Source organism: Myotis brandtii, unplaced genomic scaffold (assembly GCF_000412655.1).
Source record: "Myotis brandtii unplaced genomic scaffold, ASM41265v1 scaffold365, whole genome shotgun sequence".
NCBI classification, from domain to species: domain Eukaryota; kingdom Metazoa; phylum Chordata; class Mammalia; order Chiroptera; family Vespertilionidae; genus Myotis; species Myotis brandtii.
In genome coordinates this window covers 215,182-236,217 of record NW_005364031.1, presented here as the reverse complement: position 1 = coordinate 236,217, position 21,036 = coordinate 215,182, and the positions used below count along the sequence as shown (strand labels likewise).

Below are 21,036 nucleotides of genomic sequence, written 5' to 3'. Positions count from 1 at the left end.
CAGTATTATATGAAATGCTGAAAGGTATTCTTTAAGAAGAGGAAGAAGAAAAAGGTAAAGATAAAAATTATGAACAACAAATACATATCTATCAACAAGTGAATTTAAAAATCAAGTAAATAAAAAATCTGATGAACAGAATAAAGTGAATATAATAGAATCGGGGCATAGAAAGGGAGTGGACTGACAATTCTCGGGGAGAAAGGGGTGTGGGGGATGCGGGAAGAGACTGGACAAAAATCGTACACCTATGGATGAGGACAGTAGCGGGGGTGGTAAGGGCAGAGGGTGGGGTGGGAACCGGGTGGAGGGGAGCTATGGGGGAAAAAAGAGGAACAACTGTAATAGTCTGAACAATAAAGATTTAATAAAAAACAAACAAACAAAAAGAAACAAAAAAAACCTGGCAAATGGATAAATTATGGTATATCTATTCAATGAAATACTACTTGGTAAGAGGAATGAACTACTGTTTCATGCAACATGTATGAAACTCACATAGATTGGGCTAAATAAAAGAAGCTAGATTCAAACAAACAAACAAAAAAGAAAACACAAACGGTCCTCAACCACCTGGCACAGCTGTTTCCTGCATCTCCCCTTTCTCTGCGGAGACCTTTGAGTGGCACTGCTTGTCTCCAGGCCACAGCCCCCGCCCGCACCTTTACTCCCCTCAGACAGAGCCGTCCCTCAGAGTCTTCATCCTTGCCTATGGGTCTGTAAACACTGATGAAAGCCAAAGTCAACCGTTCCCCACTAGAAGAGGCTGTCCTTCAGCTGCACCCTAAGCTTTGTTCACACTAGATGGCGTGGTTCTGGGGGACTGAGAGAGACACTTCTCTGGTATAAACCCAGCCACCTTTAAATTACTAAGATGAGAAGTGAAGGCTCTGGGAGACTCTTCCCCAGAGCACAACACAAACAACTGAACAACTTGAGAACAAATTGGAACACAGTCAATTACCTGCAAATCTACTTTCCTCCTATAAAGCGAAAGTTTACTGTTGAAACATTTCCTCTTTGAAATAGGACAAAGAAAAGAACAAAATGTGTCCTCAATACATACTTATTAATATGCCCAAGAAGCAAGTGTGACATAATTCTTATTTCTATGATTTAAACATGAAATTCTGAAACTTTGGGGAAATTTTTAAAAAACTGGGAAAAGTATAACACCGTCAACAGCATTTACTCATTATTTATCCAGTGAATACTTACTGACCTCTACTATACTCCAAGTGTCATGGCATCCAACTCCTTCCTTCTACTGATAAAAGAAACCAAGACCCAGTGCAGGTCAGTGCCTCGCTGAGGATAAACAAGCTAATTCAGGTAGCATGGTTGGGTGAGAATTCAAATAGTTGAGGCTCTTTGCACTCACCCCTACCCGTTTCCAACCTGTGAAGCCAATTAACCTGAGGACAGGTCTTTAAAAGATCAGGTACCTCTGTGGGGTTGGGCGGCCCTTTATGGCATCACTACCAGTAAGCTAAGTGCTTCAGTGCAGTGCCATGGCCTCTCTAGCCGAGGAGTAGCTGTTGAATGATTAACTGCAAAGCAGCAGAAGGAAAAATGCTGCAGCTGGAAACTTGCAGTTGGCACTTTCCTTTGGAACACGTTGACCTGTTTGTAAAGTACATGAACTGCCAGTTCTCAATTTTTCTGACATCAGTGTTCCTTACTTGGGGATTTTTAAGATGTTTGGAAGCTCTGAGGTCTAAATCCTTGTTCTGATATGCTTTCAGTATTCTCTCCTACATGGTGAGAAAGAGTGAGCAGATTCCAAAGCGAAGCTCATGGAAGAAACCCCAGTCATGCAAGGGTGGAACATGCCCCTCTTCAGGAGGAACCCCTTCCAGGTGACACAGGCAGACATGTTGCAAGGAAGCTCAAGGCAGGCTAGGTGCACAAAGCAAGTTGCTGACCTCTTTTTCTCTCTCTGATCTTCTAGGGTTCTTCCTAGCCTTTCTTCTCTGGTTTTTCTTATTTTTTTCTTCCTTCATGCCTTTTACCGTGGCCACAGGGTCCTGGACTATTTCTGGGGTGGGGGCTGTGTGATTGCTCATTGACCAATCAGAGATGGCATTAGAGCTCCAATGAGAGTTGATAGGATTGACGAGAGGCAAGAGGGAATTTGCTCCTGCGGTTGCATATTCTAAAGAACTGGTTTCCACAGGTTCAAATTCATAATAATCCCACTCCAGGCCACTGGAAGACATTCTTCAACTAATTCTCAGTCTTTACCATGACATAAAGAACAGTATCTGCAGAAGATGAAGTCAGGGGTAAATGCTTCATAACATTAACATTCTCTGTTTCTATCCACCATCCAAGATAATGTCTTGGGTACAGGCAACTTCTGAAATTACTTTTTTCAATAATGAATTTTCCAGCTTCTTTAAAGAGCACCCATAAAGAGTTTTCTTCCTGAAATTCTTGCATCAGTTTCAAGACTGATCATTAACAAGCACAGCAGATACACAGAAGACAGACATGAACCACATCTGGCAAACACATTACTTCAGAACTAGTGAAGGTCCATTCCACCTTCTCCATCCTCACCTGTTTTTACACTGTTTCATTGCTGTGTTCTTATTTTGTTTTATATTAAGTTATCTGAGAGAAGCAATGTGTGGATTGTCCTGTTTAAGTGAAAAAAGATGAAAGAAAATAAATACTAATTCAAAAAAAGAGAGAGGATGTTCCTGTTAAAAGTAGCGCTGGCTTTTCCTTCGGCTAACATAGCTATATTGACACGGCTCCCCTTGGTTACCTTGTGAGAACTCCTGCCTGTTTGAGTTCTTATCTTGTCTGATATAAATAGCAGAAGCTAGGGAGTTAGCATGGCTTTTGCTGCATTAGACCTCAGATAAGAGTGCTGGGTTGGGATAGGTTAGCATGCCTGGCATTGCAGCCTTGCCATCATGACAAGCAAGGGCTTTAATTATCTAAAGAGGAGACCAGATGCACCCCAAGACGTGTGCACCAGCAACTCCAAGGCCTGCCTTTTCTGTGGTCAGAATCTCTTCTCTCTCCTGGTATTTTTGCTGTCATCTAAGGGTATGATGTAATCATGAATGTAATGATGGCTACAGTATGGGAAAATAAAAAAAGCATATGGCCCAAGGTAGATATCAACAGCTTAAAACTAAATCAGTGTCTTCTGAAAATAATGTTCTTGATGACTCAACAGATTCCAAATATAACCAGATATTTATGAATGACACTGAACAGCCTTCTGCCCATCATAAAACAATGACATATTTAGTTATCTCTGTTTGCCAAATTTTAGAACATTACACAGAGGCCCAAAGAAAACTAGAAGCCCTTTGGTAATGCACACCCTAGCATGCCTGAGGATCTCAAGTTTGCTAATACTCTGTAACCAGAGTTAGTAAAGGTGAATCTGGAAGAGGTTATAAGCGCAAACTCTCCAAGATGCTGTGTTCCTTACAAAAGGGCTTATTCCTTAGAGTCTTACTACACAAACTAGAGTTAGAAACAGAGTTAGAAACAGTTTCCAGTCACATTATCATAGGACTTTTTCCTAATAGTTAACTGGAGAACAATTTACATAATCTTTTCTATATCCCCTTCTTAGAGAAGCCACCTTTCCCAAAGACCCAATAGGGCACCCCAGGTACTACGTAACCCCACCCCACCACTGCTGATTGGCTCAGAAATGGATACGTGATCCCAAAGAAGCCAGCTGGAGTCTCTCTAGATAATCTGAGTGAAGAGACTCAGAGGCTGAGTCTCAAAAATGGTACAGCACCAGAGTGAGCTCTATCTGGAGGCCTCCTTTTTCTTGGGTTCCATGAGACCAGTTCTGTTTTCTTTGAATAGGTTGTTTTAAACTGAATGTACACTGACTAAGAGAAATCAAAGTGAGAAAAGGAATAAAGTAAGTTTTTAAGCCCCACCTTTTCTCCAATGGTAAGCTTGATCAATACTCACTTGTGTGTGTGTGTGTGTGTGTGTGTGTGTGTGTGTGTGTGTGGTGCTCCTTCATACTGAGACAGGACACAGACAAAATGCCCTCTGAAGCTCTGCACTTGAATGATGCTTGATAGGAAATGAACCATGATGGGAATTCAGCACACATTCCCAAACTCTAATTTGCCATTGAGAATGGGTCCCAGAATAGGTCTTCAAGAGTAAGCTCTTCCCACCATGGGGACCAAGACATTGATAAAAGCGGCTGAAGAGCATCTACTCCTCCCACCTCACAGCCGGTTCCATGTTGTACTGTGGATTTCTAGGCAGACAAGCTCCTCTGACAACCCACCCCGACAGAATGATGGCTTCTACTCACATCGTCCTGAACATCGAGGTCGCAGCCAGCCTTCAGCAAGATCTGGACCACAGCAAGATGACCTTTATTGGCAGCGAGATGCAGGGGGGTCCGGCCATGCTGTTGATGCAAAGCAAACACCGATTTCAAAACAGGACATCAAAATCACTCCCCTGGGACAGGCTGCACAGTGGTGTTTCATCCTTTCCCCTATGGTTTGATAGAAGATTCTTATGGATTTATCCAGAATTCAAGTTTGTCTCAGTTAACCTTGGCTGTTGGCACTGTAACCAATGAACAAAACAGGCTCAAAATGTGAATATTTCCCTTAGTGCATAATTTCTACTCCCACTCATTAAAACAAGCAGGAAATTAGAGGTTTCCTATTTTCTTTTGTTTTCCCACAGGTGCTAATACTCAGGGGCAATGAAGTGGCCACAATGCACTTGATGGGGTGAGATGGGAGAAGAGCAAAAGGTCAAGCTTATCAGCCCTGGGAAAATCTGGTTAGTAATTACTCAGAATTCAAACTGCTGGCCCAACTGATTAGAACTGATTCTCCCCAATTTTTTTTTTTTTTTTTTTTTACAGAGAGGAAGGGAGAGGGATAGAGAGTTAGAAACATCGATGAGAGAGAAACACCGATCAGCTGCCTCCTGCACACCTCCTACTGGGGATGTGCCCACAACCAAGGTACATGCCCTTGACCGGAATCGAACCCGGGACCCTTCAGTACGCAGGCCAACGCTCTATCCATTGAGCCAAACTGGTTAGGGCATCTCCCGTTTTTAAAAACAAATTTGAAAATTACAAAATTATTTCAGCCATTCAAAAAGATGAATAATATTTTATTATTATTATGTAATATGTACATTCCACTAACTACTTTTAAAAAATTAGGGAAACCATAGACGTTCCTTGTTAACCCCTCCCTGATCTCATTTTCCCTCCCATCCCAGAGGTAACCACTCTTTAAAAAAAAAAATTCTTTAATTAATTTATTTTTTAAAAATATGTTCCTATTGAATTTTAGAGAGGAAGGGATAGGGATAGAGAGATAGAAACATCCATGAGAGCGAGACATCAATCAGCTGCCTCCTGCAAAACCCCTAATGGGGATTGAGCCCACAACTTGGCATGTGTCCTGACCGGGAATCGAAACAGAGACCTCTTTGTTCATGGGTCGATGCTCAACCACTGAACCACTGGGCAACCACTCTTAAATTTGACATTCCTTTTATTATATTTGCCTTTTATTATATTTTACTACATGTTTGTAGCCATAAACAATATATAAACATTGATTTGTTTTCAAACCTTACATAAATAGTAAGTATTAACACCTGGCCGGCATGGCTCAGTGGTTGAGCATCGACCCATGAACCAGAAGGTCGAGTTTTGATTCCCGGTCAAGGGCACATTCCTGGGTTGTGGGCTCGATCCCCAGTAGGGGGCGTGCAGGAGGCAGCCAAACAATGATTCTCTCTCATCATTGATGTTTCTCTCTCTCCCTCTCTCTTCCTCTCTGAAATGAATAAAAATATTTTAAAAAATAGTAAGTATTAAACTGTACAATATCATTTGGTAATTTTGGATCCAACATTATATTTTCGAGATTTTTTTTTTCTCATATTCTCACATGCAGCTCCAGTTCTTTTATTCATTGTTCACTGTTTCCTACTCACGGACATGCAGGCTGTTTTTAGTGGTTTGCAGAACACAATTGTGTGGACATCTCCTTATGCACCTGAGCAGGCTTCTTAGCCCTATTGTTGGGTCATAGAGATGACCATTCCCTTTGCCTGCCTTAAGCATGCAGCTCCTCATATATGACATTGAGGGTAACACCCAGAATAACTCTCTTCGGTATAAAACAACTTCTGAGATCTGACTGCGCCAAACCCCAAATTCTCTGAATTCTAAAGGAGACATAATGTCCCATTTGCTTCCTCCCTCAAGTTCACTGTGAAGATAGCGCCCCGCCCCCCCTCAATTTCAAGCATCATTTCACCCAGGCCCCCAGCCATGCAGAAACACCCTGGAGGATTCAGATCTCATGGGGCCGTAAGTCCTTTTCAGCACCTCAATAAGACTCCCCAAAGACCTTTACTGATATTCTAGCAGGATAAACCCATTTATGATTTCAATAAAGTGCCAGTTTGCCATGGGCAACTAGCCGTGGAGGAAAACAGACAGCAAACAATAAAGGATCTTCATTTCTACCCATGAAATGCAATCAAAACGCTAGAAAGATGCTGGAAAGAGGTCAGAGCTCACTTTAAAATTAGAATTCTTAATTAAGAAAAAGTTATTCCTGCTGAACCTGTTTGGCTCAGTGGATAGAGCGTCAGCCTGTGGACTCAAGGGTCCCAGGTTCGATTCCGGTCAAGGGCATGTACCTTGGTTGCGGGCACATACCCAGTAGGGGGTGTGCAAGAGGCAGCTGATCAATGTTTCTCTCTCATTGATGTTTCTAACTCTCTATCCCTCTCCCTTCTTCTCTGTAAAAATTCAATAAAATATATTTTAAAAAAATAAGAAAAAGTTATTCCCAAGAAAGTGGGATATAAAAAGCCCTTATAAAAAAGCAATGTCAGGCCCTGACCGGTTTGGCTCAGTGACTAGAGCGTCGGCCCGCGGACTCAAGGGTCCCAGGTTCAATTCCGGTCAAGGGCATGTACCTTGGTTGCGGGCACATACCCAGTAGGGGGTGTGCAAGAGGCAGCTGATCAATGTTTCTCTCTCATTGATGTTTCTAACTCTCTATCCCTCTCCCTTCCTCTCTGTAAAAAAATCAATAAAATATATATTTTAAAAAAGCAATGCCTGAGATGAAGAGTGACTGTCCTTGGCTGATGACTGTGCTCAGCGCCGGCTACTTAACCTCGATTCTTTAAATGAAACGTCCACAGCTGATCAGATGGAGCAAAATGACTGGGTGCCGCCCACTGGCCCTGTGCCAGGCTCCACCTGTCATTGTGTGTCCTTGTCAAGGATACGAGGCATTCTGCAACACAGGGAAGTCGTTACGTGTGAGGAGAAACGTGTTAGGAAGGCTGACAGAATGATGGAACAAGAGTGTGTTTGAGCAACTGAAAAAATACAGACCACGGGGGCGGGGGAAGCTGCCGGGAGAGAGGATGGAAAATACGCCCCAGGCCGAGGGGCACTGGGTGTCGGAGGAGCCCTGAGGGACATCCTCATCAGCAATCAGATATTACTGGTGGGAGGCAAGGCCCAAGGAGGTGAAAATGTTGTCCGAGTAAACACAGATAATCAGAAGTCAGAAGAAGGAATACTGCTGTTCACACCAGGTCGCACCGGGCGGGCATTTTAGAAACTCTAAGTCGTTGACAAAAGTCCCTCGGCTGGAGATGCCTTCCTCATCCCCAGAGAGTAAAGGCCGAGACATTGTAGCCCCACAAGTCTAACTCAAATCCCAGCTCTGACAGACACGCCTGTGTGCTTCTGTGCACCGCACTCTCCCAAGCCTGACTCCTCACCTGTGAACTAGAAGGGGCCTTCACTCCCCACCCACAGGACTGAATAGGATAAATGAGGTAACACCCACCACCTAACACGGATTCCTTCCCCTCCAGCTGCCCTCGGCCCTAGCCCTGAAGCACCCAACTGCTCCCTCTCCTCCTTGACACCCCACAGCCTGGCCTTAGCCAATGCCCCGGGGCAGAGTTGGATGTCTGTCGGTCACTCGGACAGCCAGAGGGGCCCCCGCAGGAGGGTGGAGGTCCTACCAGCCGGTGCTGATCCACTCGCCCACTTCCATTTTTGAAGCACAGTCCACAGTTCCTCGTCTTTATGTACCTGCGAGGAAAGACTCCTTTGGTGGGAATGTCCTCCCAACAATGCCTTCTCCGATTCTCCAAGAAGAAATGTTTCTGGCCTTCCCTGCTCTACCCCCTCAGCCCTTCAGGTCCCTTTTAGGAAGGGCCACATTCTGTTTTGAGGGTCACCCTCGGTGCTGACTTCTTCCAACTAAGTTGTGATCACTCTGAGGGTGGACCGTGCCTTCCCTAAATGATGAAGCAAGTTGACTCTGGGGTCGGGGAGCAGGGGGGCATATCCAGTGTTCCTCAACCACAGGGCAGGCTGGGGCTGCCAAGGCCACTGGAACAATCCCATAGTTCCAGGCTTGGCCTCAGAGGAATGCAGAGCTTGGGATGGCTGTGGACTCTGAGTTCTGGGATGTCAGAGGAGACAGACATCCCGGGGGCTTCACAGGCATTTAAGCAGCTGCACAGTGACATGGGGGCTTCTCTGAGGAGGCTGAGTATCCCCCTCATGTGTCTGGTGCCTTTCTGGTATCGACGTAACAGCAGCCAAGGCAGCAGTAATCAGTTTCTACTGAACCAAAGCTGTGCACTCCTGTCCCTAGGGCCTTTCTCCAACAAGACCAACCCCCTTAGACACACACATGCATATTCACACACGCAGGCACGCACACACCATCATCACCACCCAAAGGAGGACAGCGAGAGAGCAGCAGAAATGTACTTGGTTTTCCAGAACACTCTGTAGTGAAAAAACAGCAAAGGTGGAGCTGTTAAGGGGAGCAGCTGCTCCCATCCAGCACACAGATGCACTCCAAGGTCATACCTGACAACGGGGAGGGCTGGAATGCTCTAAGTGTGAGGAAGCAGATAAAAACTGATTGTTAGCGGGGACTTGGAATGACAGACTCAAGGACACAACTGCTCTCACCTCCAGGCCCCTAGCACTGGCCAGTGGAAGGAGTGGGAACAGGAGAAAAGACTAAGTACTATGCACGAGAAGAAGACGTTTTAGAAGCATCAGTTTGTGCTGGGTCCTACCCCAGTTTTCCTCAAAGACCAGTTCTACCCAACTGAATGCAGGCCCTGGTGGGTCCAGGGAGAACAATAATAATGAGGACAAGAGCAAGGGACAGAAGTAGCTAACATTTATGAGGCACATGGTAGGCCCTATCCTAAGAACTTTACATGCACTTGCCCAGTCAATCCTCCCAATGACCTGTGTGGTAGACAATATCATTAAGCCCATTTTACAAACGAGAAAACTGAGGTATGGAGAGACCCTTGCTTGTTCTATGTCATACAACAGGTCATCAGAGTCTGGACTCACCCCTTAGCTGTCTGATCCAGGCCCTCATGCTGACCCCCATTCTGCTGCGTGGGGGTAAGGCGGTCCCCTGGCAGAAGGGCTTTGTGTCTCACCCTCAGGAAGCCCCCAAGACTCCCACACGCTGACCTCGGAAGGTGCGTGGAAATAACCTGCTTTCCTTAAAATCTCAAGGACAGAGTGAGGTTTTCCATTCTCACTGTACATGAGAATCACCTGGGGAGGCCGGTCCATTTGTCCGTCTATCAGCCTCTGCTTTTCCCCGAGTCCCTTCTCCAGAGGTTCTGACTCAACTCCCTCTGGTGGGACTCAGGCATCATTTGTCATACAACCTCCCCGGGGGATTCTAATGAGAGACCCGGGCTGAGAGCCGGGCCAGGCTAACTCTCCCCGAGCAGCTACAGGCCCTTGGGCGAAACCCGCCGCGTTGGGCCTGTCCAAGCAAGAGCCACTCCTCTTGTTACATTCTTCATGATGCTCTCATGCACACCTGCCAGCACAACACACTAAAAACCCACATCGCCACAACCCAGGGCTTCCTGGATCTTAAAAGAATAGATAAGCAATAGAGTGACATTCCTAAAATTTGAAAGGTAAAAGCAAGTCGTCTGTAACACTACCACCCAATACAACTATTACCATTTTATCCACACTTGTTCAGTGCACCTTTTCTATTTATGTGTTTGTGCAGCTATAGTCACATAAAACTGCCTTGCTTTCTGCATTAACATTATGTCTTAAACCAGTGGTTCTCAAACTTTATTGGGCAGCAGAATCTCTTAGAGGGCTTGTTCACAGACATATCTGGGCTCCTTGGTGGAGTTTCAGATTCAGTAAGCCTGTGGTGCAGCCAGAATTTGCATTTCTAACAAGTTTCTAGGAAAAGCAGATGCTGCTGGTATGGGACCACATTTTGAGAACAATTGACATAAATCACTGCTTTTCTACCATGTTGCACATTAGTCACCTGAAAATTAAAACAAAAAAATCTGAAACCTTACCACCAAATGGTTGAATTCCATCAGCCTAGGGTTGGGTCTGTTGTGGGTACTTTTAAAAAAATATATTTTTTTATTGCTTTCAGAGAGGAAGGTGTTGTAATGTACCCCGTGAATCACAGAAGGACGCCTCAAGAAGTCGAATTAAAGAGTCACATTTATTGCAATCCGGGACTATGAGGGGTCATTCCCAAATCTCATAGTAATAAGATGGTGGCAAAACCAGACTTATATAGGCAAAAATCACAAAGGTATTGATTACATCCCAGGGTTTGGAATGAGGACCCTGGTTTGCACAAAGCAGTTACAGAAGCGAGATTGAGCTGATTAGTTATCTACAAAGATTGTTTATAGTTTTGGGTCTTTGGACCTCTGAGTTGACAGAAACATTATTTAGAGCCCTCAGGTCTTGGGACCACTGAGTTGACAGGGAACGCACCACCTGTGGCCACTAAAACAATTTAGGGTAATTGTGCTGTCCTGTTTCCCAGGTACAGAAGAATGTGCTTCGATAACCAGTAAGATCACAATCAATGGAATAGTCATTCAATCAATAAGGCATTCAATCGAATGGGATGATTTATACAATTCAGAAAATCAAAATAACCTGTCCATTGTTAAACAAAGCAAATAGGGACCATACTTCAAAGGGAGAGAGATAGAAACATGGTTGAGAGAGAATCATCAATCAGCTACCTCCGGCAGGCCCCCTACTGGGGATCGAGCCTGCAACCAAGGCATGTGCCCTGACTGGGAATCAAACCGTGACCTCCTGGTTCACAGGTCGACATTCAACCACTGAGCCTCACTGGCTGGGCTGTTGTGGGTTCTTTTTAAGTTCTAGGTGATTGTGATGTACAGCCAGAGGTTATGAACATCTGCCTTGCACTCTTTGAAGATGCTAGCTCCTCCAACTTGCTCTGATATCAGGATAGGCCATCTGAAACGGGCAGGGGTGAAAGGACACAGGACCCTGCAAAGCGCACACATTTCCCTTGATCCAACCATGAAGAGGCATAGACTCAGCCAGAGCCTGTTCACTTCCGGGGAACTGAACAGCAAAGGGCCTGGAGATGTTGCCAAGCAACAACCACAGAGAGGTGGCCCTGCTGTCCACAGCTCCGGGCTGTGGTCGGGGTGCTGCTCTGTTCTGGCAGGTTGAGCCAGTGGGTCCCGACTTCCAGCAGGACTGCTGCACAAGAACAGCAGAGCGAGTCCTGTTCAAGCAGGTGACCCATAAATTACACTAACTGGTGGTCATAAAGGGAGCGCAGAACAAATGGTCCCTGCTGCACAGTTTGAAGAGGCCAACGCCCACCTGGAGGGGCAGGACTATGTCAGGGCACATTCCAGGGGAGGATTCCTGTTCAGATAAAGATCTCCTGTCAATAGGATGACAAGGGAGCCCAGCCAAAATCAAGCAGCTTAAAATGCACCTTGAAAGGAAGTGGAGGTGTTTTATTCCCAGCATGTGTGCAGATATGCTGCTTAACCCTCTCACTGGTCAGTCCCAGGAAGACCGAGGGAGGCAAGGTGTTTATGTAGGAGAGACCTCCCTTGGTAGGGGCTGAGCCCCAGGGAGGGGGACCAGGCATCAGTTGAGAACCACAACCCACAGAAACAAGTTTGGAAAGACTCTTCCCTCCCACTGACTCCTTGGGCCTGGGAGCCCTGGCCCGAGAGCTGGTCACTCCCTAATCTAGCAAAGACTCAGAGGTCGGGTCACAGCTCCTCTCTCCTGCTCAGGTCTCAGATCCTCTGTACTAAAGGGCAGGCCTTTCAGACCATGAATGATGAACCCCAGAATGGGTCCACAAAGTGAGAAAGAAGGGTGTTGGTGCTTAGCCATTCCTGGAACAAAATCTTTGTCTGCTGACATGCTTATGTCCAAGGTCACACAGAGAAGTGAGGCAAAGGAGAGAGGAATTGAGACCCATTAGCTCAAAGAAATGAAACAATTGTTATTACAAGGAGGGCAGCTGCATAGATGTGACCCACACAAGGGAAAACAGTTTAACGGGAAGAATTTAGCTGAGATTATATAACAATTTCAAAATGACAGTAGTTCCTTTTTTCAGATCATGAGAAATACAATAGATCAGGGTTGCATAGTCGTTTTAAATTTTTTCCCCCTCAATTACAGTTGACATTCAGTTTATATTATTTTCAGGTGTCCAGCATAGTGGTTAGACATTTACATAACTTATGAAGTGATCCCCCATAAGTCTAAAACCCACCTGGCACCATACCCAGTTATTACAATATTACTGACTATAGTCCCTAAATTGTACTTTACATCCCTATGACTATTTTGTAAAACTGTGCAGTCTTTTTTGAGGCCAGTAATGTCTACATTATCTGTAGCATTAAGAAAATAGGAAAGGAAAGAGATGTAGAAACAAGAAAGCTAGTAAAATAAGAGTGGCACATATTTAAGAAACACTATAATATTCAGATTGAACAGGGTCTTTGAGAGTTTAATTTGGATGAGGATAGTAAAGAAAACAGCTTCAAATCTAATTTGTGGCAGAACGGCACATCGCTGGAACCCTGGTCTCTGGCCCCTCATTTAGGTTTTAAATGGCAAAGAATCCTGCCAACTTTCTTAGGTGCCCTCAGGGTCCTCTTCTCACAGACAGTATTCCCAGCCTCACTGCCTGGAATGGTGTAGATGTGGGTATAAAACTTCAAAGTCCTTCTTAGGCTCATGATTTAATAAAGACGTTATGAAGACATTCGAAAAAAGGTGGGTAAAGTAAAAGCACCACAGATCAAAGGAGAGTGAGAAAATAAACCTTTACATTCAGAAAAATTATAGTTTAAAAAGCCTTTCCTTGTTGGAAATGTGTTTTGTCTACTGTCTACCTGGATGAGGGACACATCACATCTTAATCAGACTACAGGTGACAGGAAGCAGCCAGGGAGTAAATTCCATGGATGACAAACATCAGGATTCAAGACAATCTCAGGTGGGAAGAACAGGCTAATTTTAACAACATAAAATGTAACGGGGGCAGACGTAAAATTCCCGCACTGAGAGTCAACTGCCCAATCACACCTGGGTACTGGCATTGTCTTGTATAGTAACAATTCTACGTTGTAAAAAGATCAGTTTTTTATACCGAAAAGCTTCATAATGCTTCTCTAAGTCTTACTTTGGGGATGGAGAAATAATCATAAATAATTGGGAGAGACGATTTGAAATGTATAGTGTTAGGAGTCAGTTATTCAAACATAATGGCTTAATTAATAAGTGAATTCCAGTAACTACCAGGGTTGGACTTGCTTCTAGAAAGGTCCACCAACAAGCAGGGCCAAAATATTTCAAGCAACGTACATGACTGGGCAGGACTCCGTTGGTCCCTAGAGTGCATCTGTCCCCAAGTGATAAGGAATTCAGTCACTGGCCCTCATGCTCCTCACGGGAAGCTGTCTGGACTACCTTTTCAGTGGGTTACACATTGACAGAGGGTCCGGCTTGGCCAGCAAAGCAAGAGAGCCGCAGGGGGAAAGCCCAGTGCCCAGGGGCAGAGTGGAGGCTGGTCTGGCCTCCCCTCCACACAGGAAGGCTTCCTGCAGGTCTCACGCTTCGTGGAGTCCAGGGTTGGCAGCTCCCTTTCTTCTTTGGCACAGACCTGTATCCTGCATGTGTATCTAAGAATTTTCTTCTGTAGTCAAGGCAGGAGGTATAATTTACTTGACAGACAGTTACTGAGAGCCAGGCGAAGTACTGAGGATTCAAGGATGATATAAACAAGGTCATGGCCCCTGCCAGCTCAGTGCTCACCCAGACTTCCTTTCCGCTTTCCAGGGACACTCTGCTCCTTCTGGGCAGCGGAACAGCCCACAGGGGGCACCTTAAGAGCACTGCTCCAGGGCATGACGCTAATAAGGTGGGGGTACACCCTCACAGGGGGCAAAACACCAGAGCCACACCTCCAGAACGCAAGGCAGTGGAAAGATCGGAGGGATTCAGGCCTAGGGGGCGCCCCACACGACTGATTCCAAGAACCTGGGAGTCTTGGGTTGGCCTGAGGCTGAAGTTGATAAACTGTGGCCCATAGGCCACGAATAGCTTCTAATTATAGCCTTCGGGTATCCCTGCCTCCCCTTTGTACTTTTTTTTAAAATTAAACTTTTTACTGAGTTAATTATAGATTTACATGCAGTTTTAAGAAGTAATACAGAGAGCTCCCACTTCATTTCCAGCGAGTTTCCTCCAATTATTACATCTTGCAAAACGATAGCACAGTATCGGAATCAGGATATTGATACAGTCAAGCTACACCACAGCTCTGTCACAAAGGAATCTTCCGGTTGCCCCTTTCCAGGTACACCCACCTCCCTTCCCAAAACGGTCCCCCACCCTCATCCCTAGCCCCTGAGAAAATAAATATTTTTTTCCATTTCTCTAATTTAGTCAATGTCATATAAATGGAATAAACAGTGTGTAACCTTGCATATGCTGATGGCTTGTTCCTTTTTATTGCTGAGTAGTCTCCCACGGTATGGATATACCATGATTTGTTTAACTGTTCCATCGTTGCAGGACAGGTGGGCTGTCTCCAGCTTTTGGCTCTTGCAAATAAGAATGCTATGGCATTTCTTTGTATGCTTTTGTGTAAATATAAGCTTTCATTGCTCTTGGGTAAATGTCCAAGAGTACAATTGCCGGGTCATATAGTAGTTGCATATTTAGTTTTATAAGAAACTGCCAGACTATTCTCCAGAGTGGTTGTATCATTTTATGTTCCCACCAGCAATGTATGAGAGATTCAGTGTCTCCACATCCCTGCCAGCATTTGATGTAGTCAGTGTATTCTATTTTAGCCATTCTGATAAATGCAGTGATATTTTCTTGTGATTTTAATTTGCATGAAGTATATTCACTGTAGGGTTTTTGTAGATACTCTTTATCATGTTGAGAAAGTTCTCAGTTCTTAGTTTGCCGAGAGCTTCTTTTTTAAACCATGAATGAGGGTTGGATTTTACCAAATGCTTTTTCTGCATCTGTGGATATGATCATATAATTTTTCTTGTTTAACCTGTTGTTATGGACTAAATGTCTGTGGCCCCCAAATTCATATGTTGAAGCCCTATCCCCCAATGTGACAGTATTTGGAGAGAGGGCCTATGGGAAGTAATTAGGGTTAAATGAGGTCATGAATGTGAGACCCCATGATGGACTTCGTCCTTATGAACAGAGGAAGAGAGATCAGAGCTCTCTCTCCATCTTGTGTGAAGACAGTGAGAGGGCCCTCACAGGAGTGAACCTGTTGGCGCCTTGATCTTGGACTTCCCAGCCTAGAGAACTGAAAAATAAATGTCTGCTGCTTAAGCCACCCAGACTGGTATTATTTATAGCAGCCCGAGCTGACTAAGACAGCTGTTGATATGGGGATTACATTGATTGATGTTGAACCAGCCTTGCATTAGGGATAAATTTCACTTGCTCACAGTGTCTAATTCTTTATATAGCGCTCAATTCAATGAAAACATGGGCTAAGAGAAAACTAAGCACCGCCACCTACTCACCCATCTGTCCTAGATCCTTGATTTATAACAACCTAAACATACTAGTACAACAGCCAATTCTCATTGGAAACAAATCGACAGGCCTGTGAGAAAGAATTGCCAGTCTACAAATAAATTCCAGACTTAACTTATTTTCTGAAACCTAAATCACTATAGCTTAAGAGGAAGAAAAAAGAGGAAGCAAGAAACTAATAAGGGGCTCAGAGACTTCACCAACAGACCATCTGCCCTGGCATCTGAGCAGAGGCCCGGTGGGTGACTCGCAGCTTCTAAAGCCCCTTTCCTCTGGCGTCTTCATTTACAGCACTCGGAGAATAATCTGCATTAGGTGTCGATGCTTTGGAAGTCTTACAACAAGCCGAATGCTGGCCTGGAAACCAGTAATCCTCCAATGCATTTCATTCAGGAAAGAAACAGGTAAGTATTTATCGAGGATTTTAAAATGCTGACACCCAGCTGTGCCACATCACAACGTCTCCTCTGGACTGTTAGGACCTATTAAATATATGCCTTTAGGGGGTTTAACGGGCACATTAATCTGTGTGGAGGCTTCAGTTTTAAATGCAGGCTGCTCAGGCAACAAAATGCAATCTGGCGGATGACTTGCTCAACACCCAGGTGCTAGAAGGGCCTCCGGGCCAACACACCCACCAGGCTGCCCAGAGCTGGGGAAGGAGGGAGGGCAAATGCGGGCTGCCTCCACCCTCACTGAACACCACCTAACACACAAGCAAGAGGGGGACAGAAGGGCTCTGCAGAGCAAGGCACCACTCCCAAGAATTCCTCCGAGGCAGTGAGGGGAGGGCAGAGCCGCGGAGAGACTCAGGCCTGATTCTGGGGCTCCCCTTCCAAGCAGCCTCAACAACTTCTCCTAAGATGCTTAAGTCAGTTTTGAAGGCCCATCCCAAGTTTTGAGACTTGCTCTCCTCAATTGTAGCCCATCTCCCCACAGGCACAGGCACGGCTAATGTCTGACTACACCGGTTTCCACACTGTCCCTCTCCATCTGAGAGGGCCCTCTCCTTCCTCCAGAGAGCACCTCCTGCGGACCTCCCTACCTTTTCTAGAAACACAGAGTCATTGGGCCGCCTGCCTAATTAACACCCTCATCACAATACGTTAACACTGACTGAGATTTTCTTAGCATTGACCCAATAAGTTTCCATGCACTGTCTCATAGGCAAGCCATACAACAATTCACAGCATGTCTGCCTTCCCATATTTGAGACATGCATTTCCTGCTAGTCAACTTGTTTCTAGTTGGAGATATCAGTATCTCGTGGTGTACTGCAAAGAGCCATGACTTCCAGGCATGTCACCACTGACTTGGCTCAATGCTCAAAAGAGAGTGCTGTCTACCCCACATGCAGGCCCTGAGCTGTCAGGGAGAAATACCTGGAGCAGTGAAGGTTCTCCACCTGGCTGCTCATTCGGTCGCCTGGAGCTCTGAAAAACGCCCAGGCTCAAGTCATACCCCAGTCCCAGGCTCAAGCCATACCCCAGGCCCATAAATCAGAGCCTCTGGGTGTGGGGCCTGGGCATCAGTATTTCTATGGCTCTCCACGGGATCACATTCGCAGCCAACACTGAGAAGTTCCTGACCGAGTGGAATTTCCATGCCTCAGGTCCATGAACTCAAGTGAGAAAACAGTAATTATGGTAATAGTAACAACCATCCATCGAGTTTCTTCTCCATTCTCATTACATGTACTAGGCACTCTGCATGGATTACTTTATTTAATCCTCACAACAAATCCCTGAGCCAAGTGTTGTTATGCTGATTTCACAGACAGGAAACCAAGGCTCAAGGTAGCTAATACCTTAGCTAAGGTCACAGAGACGATAAATGTGATTCACTGCCTGTACTCTTGCCAAGAAAAAATTGGGAAATATTTTCAAATGGATGACACATTCATAGAGATGAAAAATGAAAACATGGTTGCCAGGGACCAGGGGAGGGGACAATGGGGAGTAAGTGTTTAAAGGGTATAGAATTTTGGCCCTGGCCGGTGCGGCTCAGTTGGGTAAGCAATGTCCCATGCACCAAAAGGTCATGGGTTCAATTCCTGGCACATTGTCAGGTTCCAGGTTTGACCTGACAGTAACTGTACACCCTTAACGCCCCCATGGAGTGTGTAGACCTACCAGCCTGGAGCAGGACCAGTGGGCTGCATCAGCTCTACACAGGCTCCCGCCCCGCCCTCACCGAACAGATGAGAACACACCGAGCTCCTGTGTGTTGCCTCCGGAGGGAACCCTGTTTTCCAGCTGTGAGTGGTGGGTGAGGAAGGGGAGGAGGTGTGGAGCACCCCATTGCTCCCCTCCCATCAGCCACTCCCTGGCTTTTCTCCCAGGCAGCTGGCCCTAGCCACACCCAGAGGGTGAAAAGGAGAAAACTCTATGGAACCCATGCTGAAGTAGAGAGGAACAAAGGTTAAATATAAGCCCAATCAGCCACAGCAGAGAGCTCCTGGAGAGAATGCCAGAAAGGCAGGATGAGTTCAGGAGAAGAGGGAGGAGGGAGACGTCAGGAAGGGAGAGCCCAGTACTGCTGGTCACAATGCGCTTCAAGGTCAGTCCTCATGGGCCTCTCTCACTCCACTGCAGGAGTGCACACTGGGACAACTTTCACGCACAGCGGTTCGGCGACAAGGGGATGCGTGCCTGACCCAGCAGTGCCACTTAGACAAATCTTTCCCACAGACGTAACCACACTACAATAGGACCTCAGGACAAGCAGCACTAGAGTAACATAGTCTCAATGTCCATCAACAGGGGATAGGTTAAGCTACTTATAGTTCATAGTCCGGTTACTTTTGGAGAAAACAAGAGCAGCAGTGAAACATCCCAAGGACCAGCTTCCAAAAAGTTCTAGAAAAGATGCTCTACCTATGGATTCCTACAGATTCTCAACTCCAGCTACATGGTCAATGCTTGGCATCAGGAGCCGTGCACAGGGCTTTTCCAGACTACAAAGTACCGACTAGTATTGAGGTAACAATATATATTTTAATCCTCACCCAAGGATATTTTCCCCATTGATTTTTAGGGAGAGTGGAAGAGACAGAGAGAAACATTGATGTGAGAGAAACACATCGACTGGATGCCTCCTGCACAAGCCCCGACCAGGGCCCGGGCTGGGGAGGAGCCTGCAACCAAGGTACGTGCCCTTGACCCAAATCAAACCTGGGACCCTTTGGTCCACAGGCCAATGCTCTATCCACTGAGCAAAACCGTCTAGCACCTGAGGTAACAACATTAAAAGCTGTATGTGAAGATATGTAACTAAAATGTGAGGTGATTGTGGAGAGAAGATAATTCATACTAGAGGCCCGGTACACGACCTGCGCCTCAGCCCAGACTACACCCTCTCGCAGTCCGGGATCCCTCGGGGGATGTCCGCCAGCTGCAGAGGTGGGAGAGGCTCCCGCCACCACCGCTGTGCACACCAGCCGTGAGCCCGGCTACTGGCTGAGCGTACTGACCACCAGGGGGCAGCTCCTGCATTGAGTGTCTGCCCCCTGCTGGTCAGTGCGCGTCATACCGACAGGTCGTTCCATCATTTGGTCGATTTGCATATTAGCCTTTTATTATATAGGATAAAATAAAAACTTGGTTCTTATAAAACCAAGGACTTCTTGCAAAAGAAAACCTATTTTTCTGTTTTTGTATCAAACATCTTAAGAAGTGTCCATGTGGGCACTTAGAAAGGCACAGAGTAGAGAGAAAATGAGGAGGCAGAATGAACAGCACTGGGTCACTGAGAAGATGGGTAAGTGGAGGGATGTTTAGGAGCCAAAAGAAAGGAGCATGTCCTTGGGCTTCTGTTTGAAGGACTGTGCAAATGGGGGTGCTATTCATTAATAGAGACCATGGGATGAGAACCGAATAGGCATGTGCAGGTTGTCTTGGGCATTTAGATTTGAAGTCCCTGTGGCATACCTGTGGATCATTCATATCAACATGCCCGTGAAGACAGCTCCACACGAGGGTCGGGCAATAGAGCCAAGCTGGAGAGGGTGGCGTGGTGACCAGCGGGCGGTGGAACAGTCAAGGTGGGTGTGCAGAGTGAGAGCAGATAAGGGCTCAGAGCCCTGAGGAAAGTTGGATTTAGAGGCAGGAAGAGCAAAAGGAGATGGAGAAGTGCCTTTGCCGAAGAAAACCAGGAACTGAAGCATCAAGGAGCCAAGGGGAAGTTCAGGTAAGGGAAGGGGAGGCAAGACTCAAATTGTAGTCACTTTCTCTAACAGAACACAAGCTCCATGATGGCCAAGACATTTTTCCCCTGTACTGTTCACTGGTGCAAAGCAGGTGCTTAATTAATACTTGTTGGTGCATGAAATAATAGGTGACTCTGGTGAGATCAGTGGCAGAGAAGTGAGGGGGTCGGAGACAAATTACTGGGAGGTCCTGAGTTTCGTCTCTAACAGCCAGACAATTTACCCCAGGGAAATGTCTGACTTCTCAGGATACCCAGTGTCCTTGTCGGATTACCTGTTCTAACTAAAAATGTGTTGGTCAACACACGTGAACATAATTGATCTAAATATGAAAATTATGCAAATGGAAAATCAGAGTTCTCAATGAGCCTTTCTCTTAAAAATAAGAATTTAAAATTTTATGTGTAGTTCTTACAACCAATTCCTAGCTCCCGATCCCATTGCCTCTGATGACTTGTCCTGTGCATGACAACGCCACCCCTACTTGGTGGGTTAGGTATCATAACCATATACTATTAGCCACTAAGTAAAACCCCTATGATGACATAAGAAGCTCCAGATATATAACAGACAGGACATTTGCACAGGAGCCAGGAGTTCCTGGTTCTGGTCCCAGCTTTGTTACTCCCTAACTTATATAAGTCCCTTCCCTTTTGGGGCCTCCATTTCCTCACAACTCTAAAAAGAAAAGTTGTATATCTCACAGGGTTCTGGGGATGAGCAATACATATGTGAAAATAAATTGAAAAGTGTAAAATGTTACATACATATAAATATTGTTATTGGGATATTGCGTTATTAAAGTACCTGGGCATATGAAGTCCTAGTCAGAAAATACTTGCAGATTCTATGTGTAAGGTGCCAAGGAAGGTGC

General features: G+C 45.6%; 1 protein-coding gene across 9 annotated transcripts in view; it reads right to left on the bottom strand.

The window, feature by feature from the left end:
- ANKRD6 (ankyrin repeat domain 6) overlaps nucleotides 1–21,036 on the bottom strand; it is a 158,457-nt gene that overhangs the window by 29,746 nt on the left and 107,675 nt on the right. For 5 of the 9 annotated variants that reach the window (XM_005872084.2, XM_005872085.2, XM_014544473.1 and 2 more), the window contains exon 3: nucleotides 4,316–4,414. In XM_005872084.2, the coding sequence (XP_005872146.1) occupies nucleotides 4,316–4,414 (99 nt within the window). Of the gene's footprint in view, nucleotides 1–1,925; nucleotides 2,265–4,315; nucleotides 4,415–21,036 lie in introns of those variants that run through there. The other 4 variants (XM_005872083.2, XM_014544471.1, XM_014544470.1 and 1 more) reach the window with 1 other exon arrangement.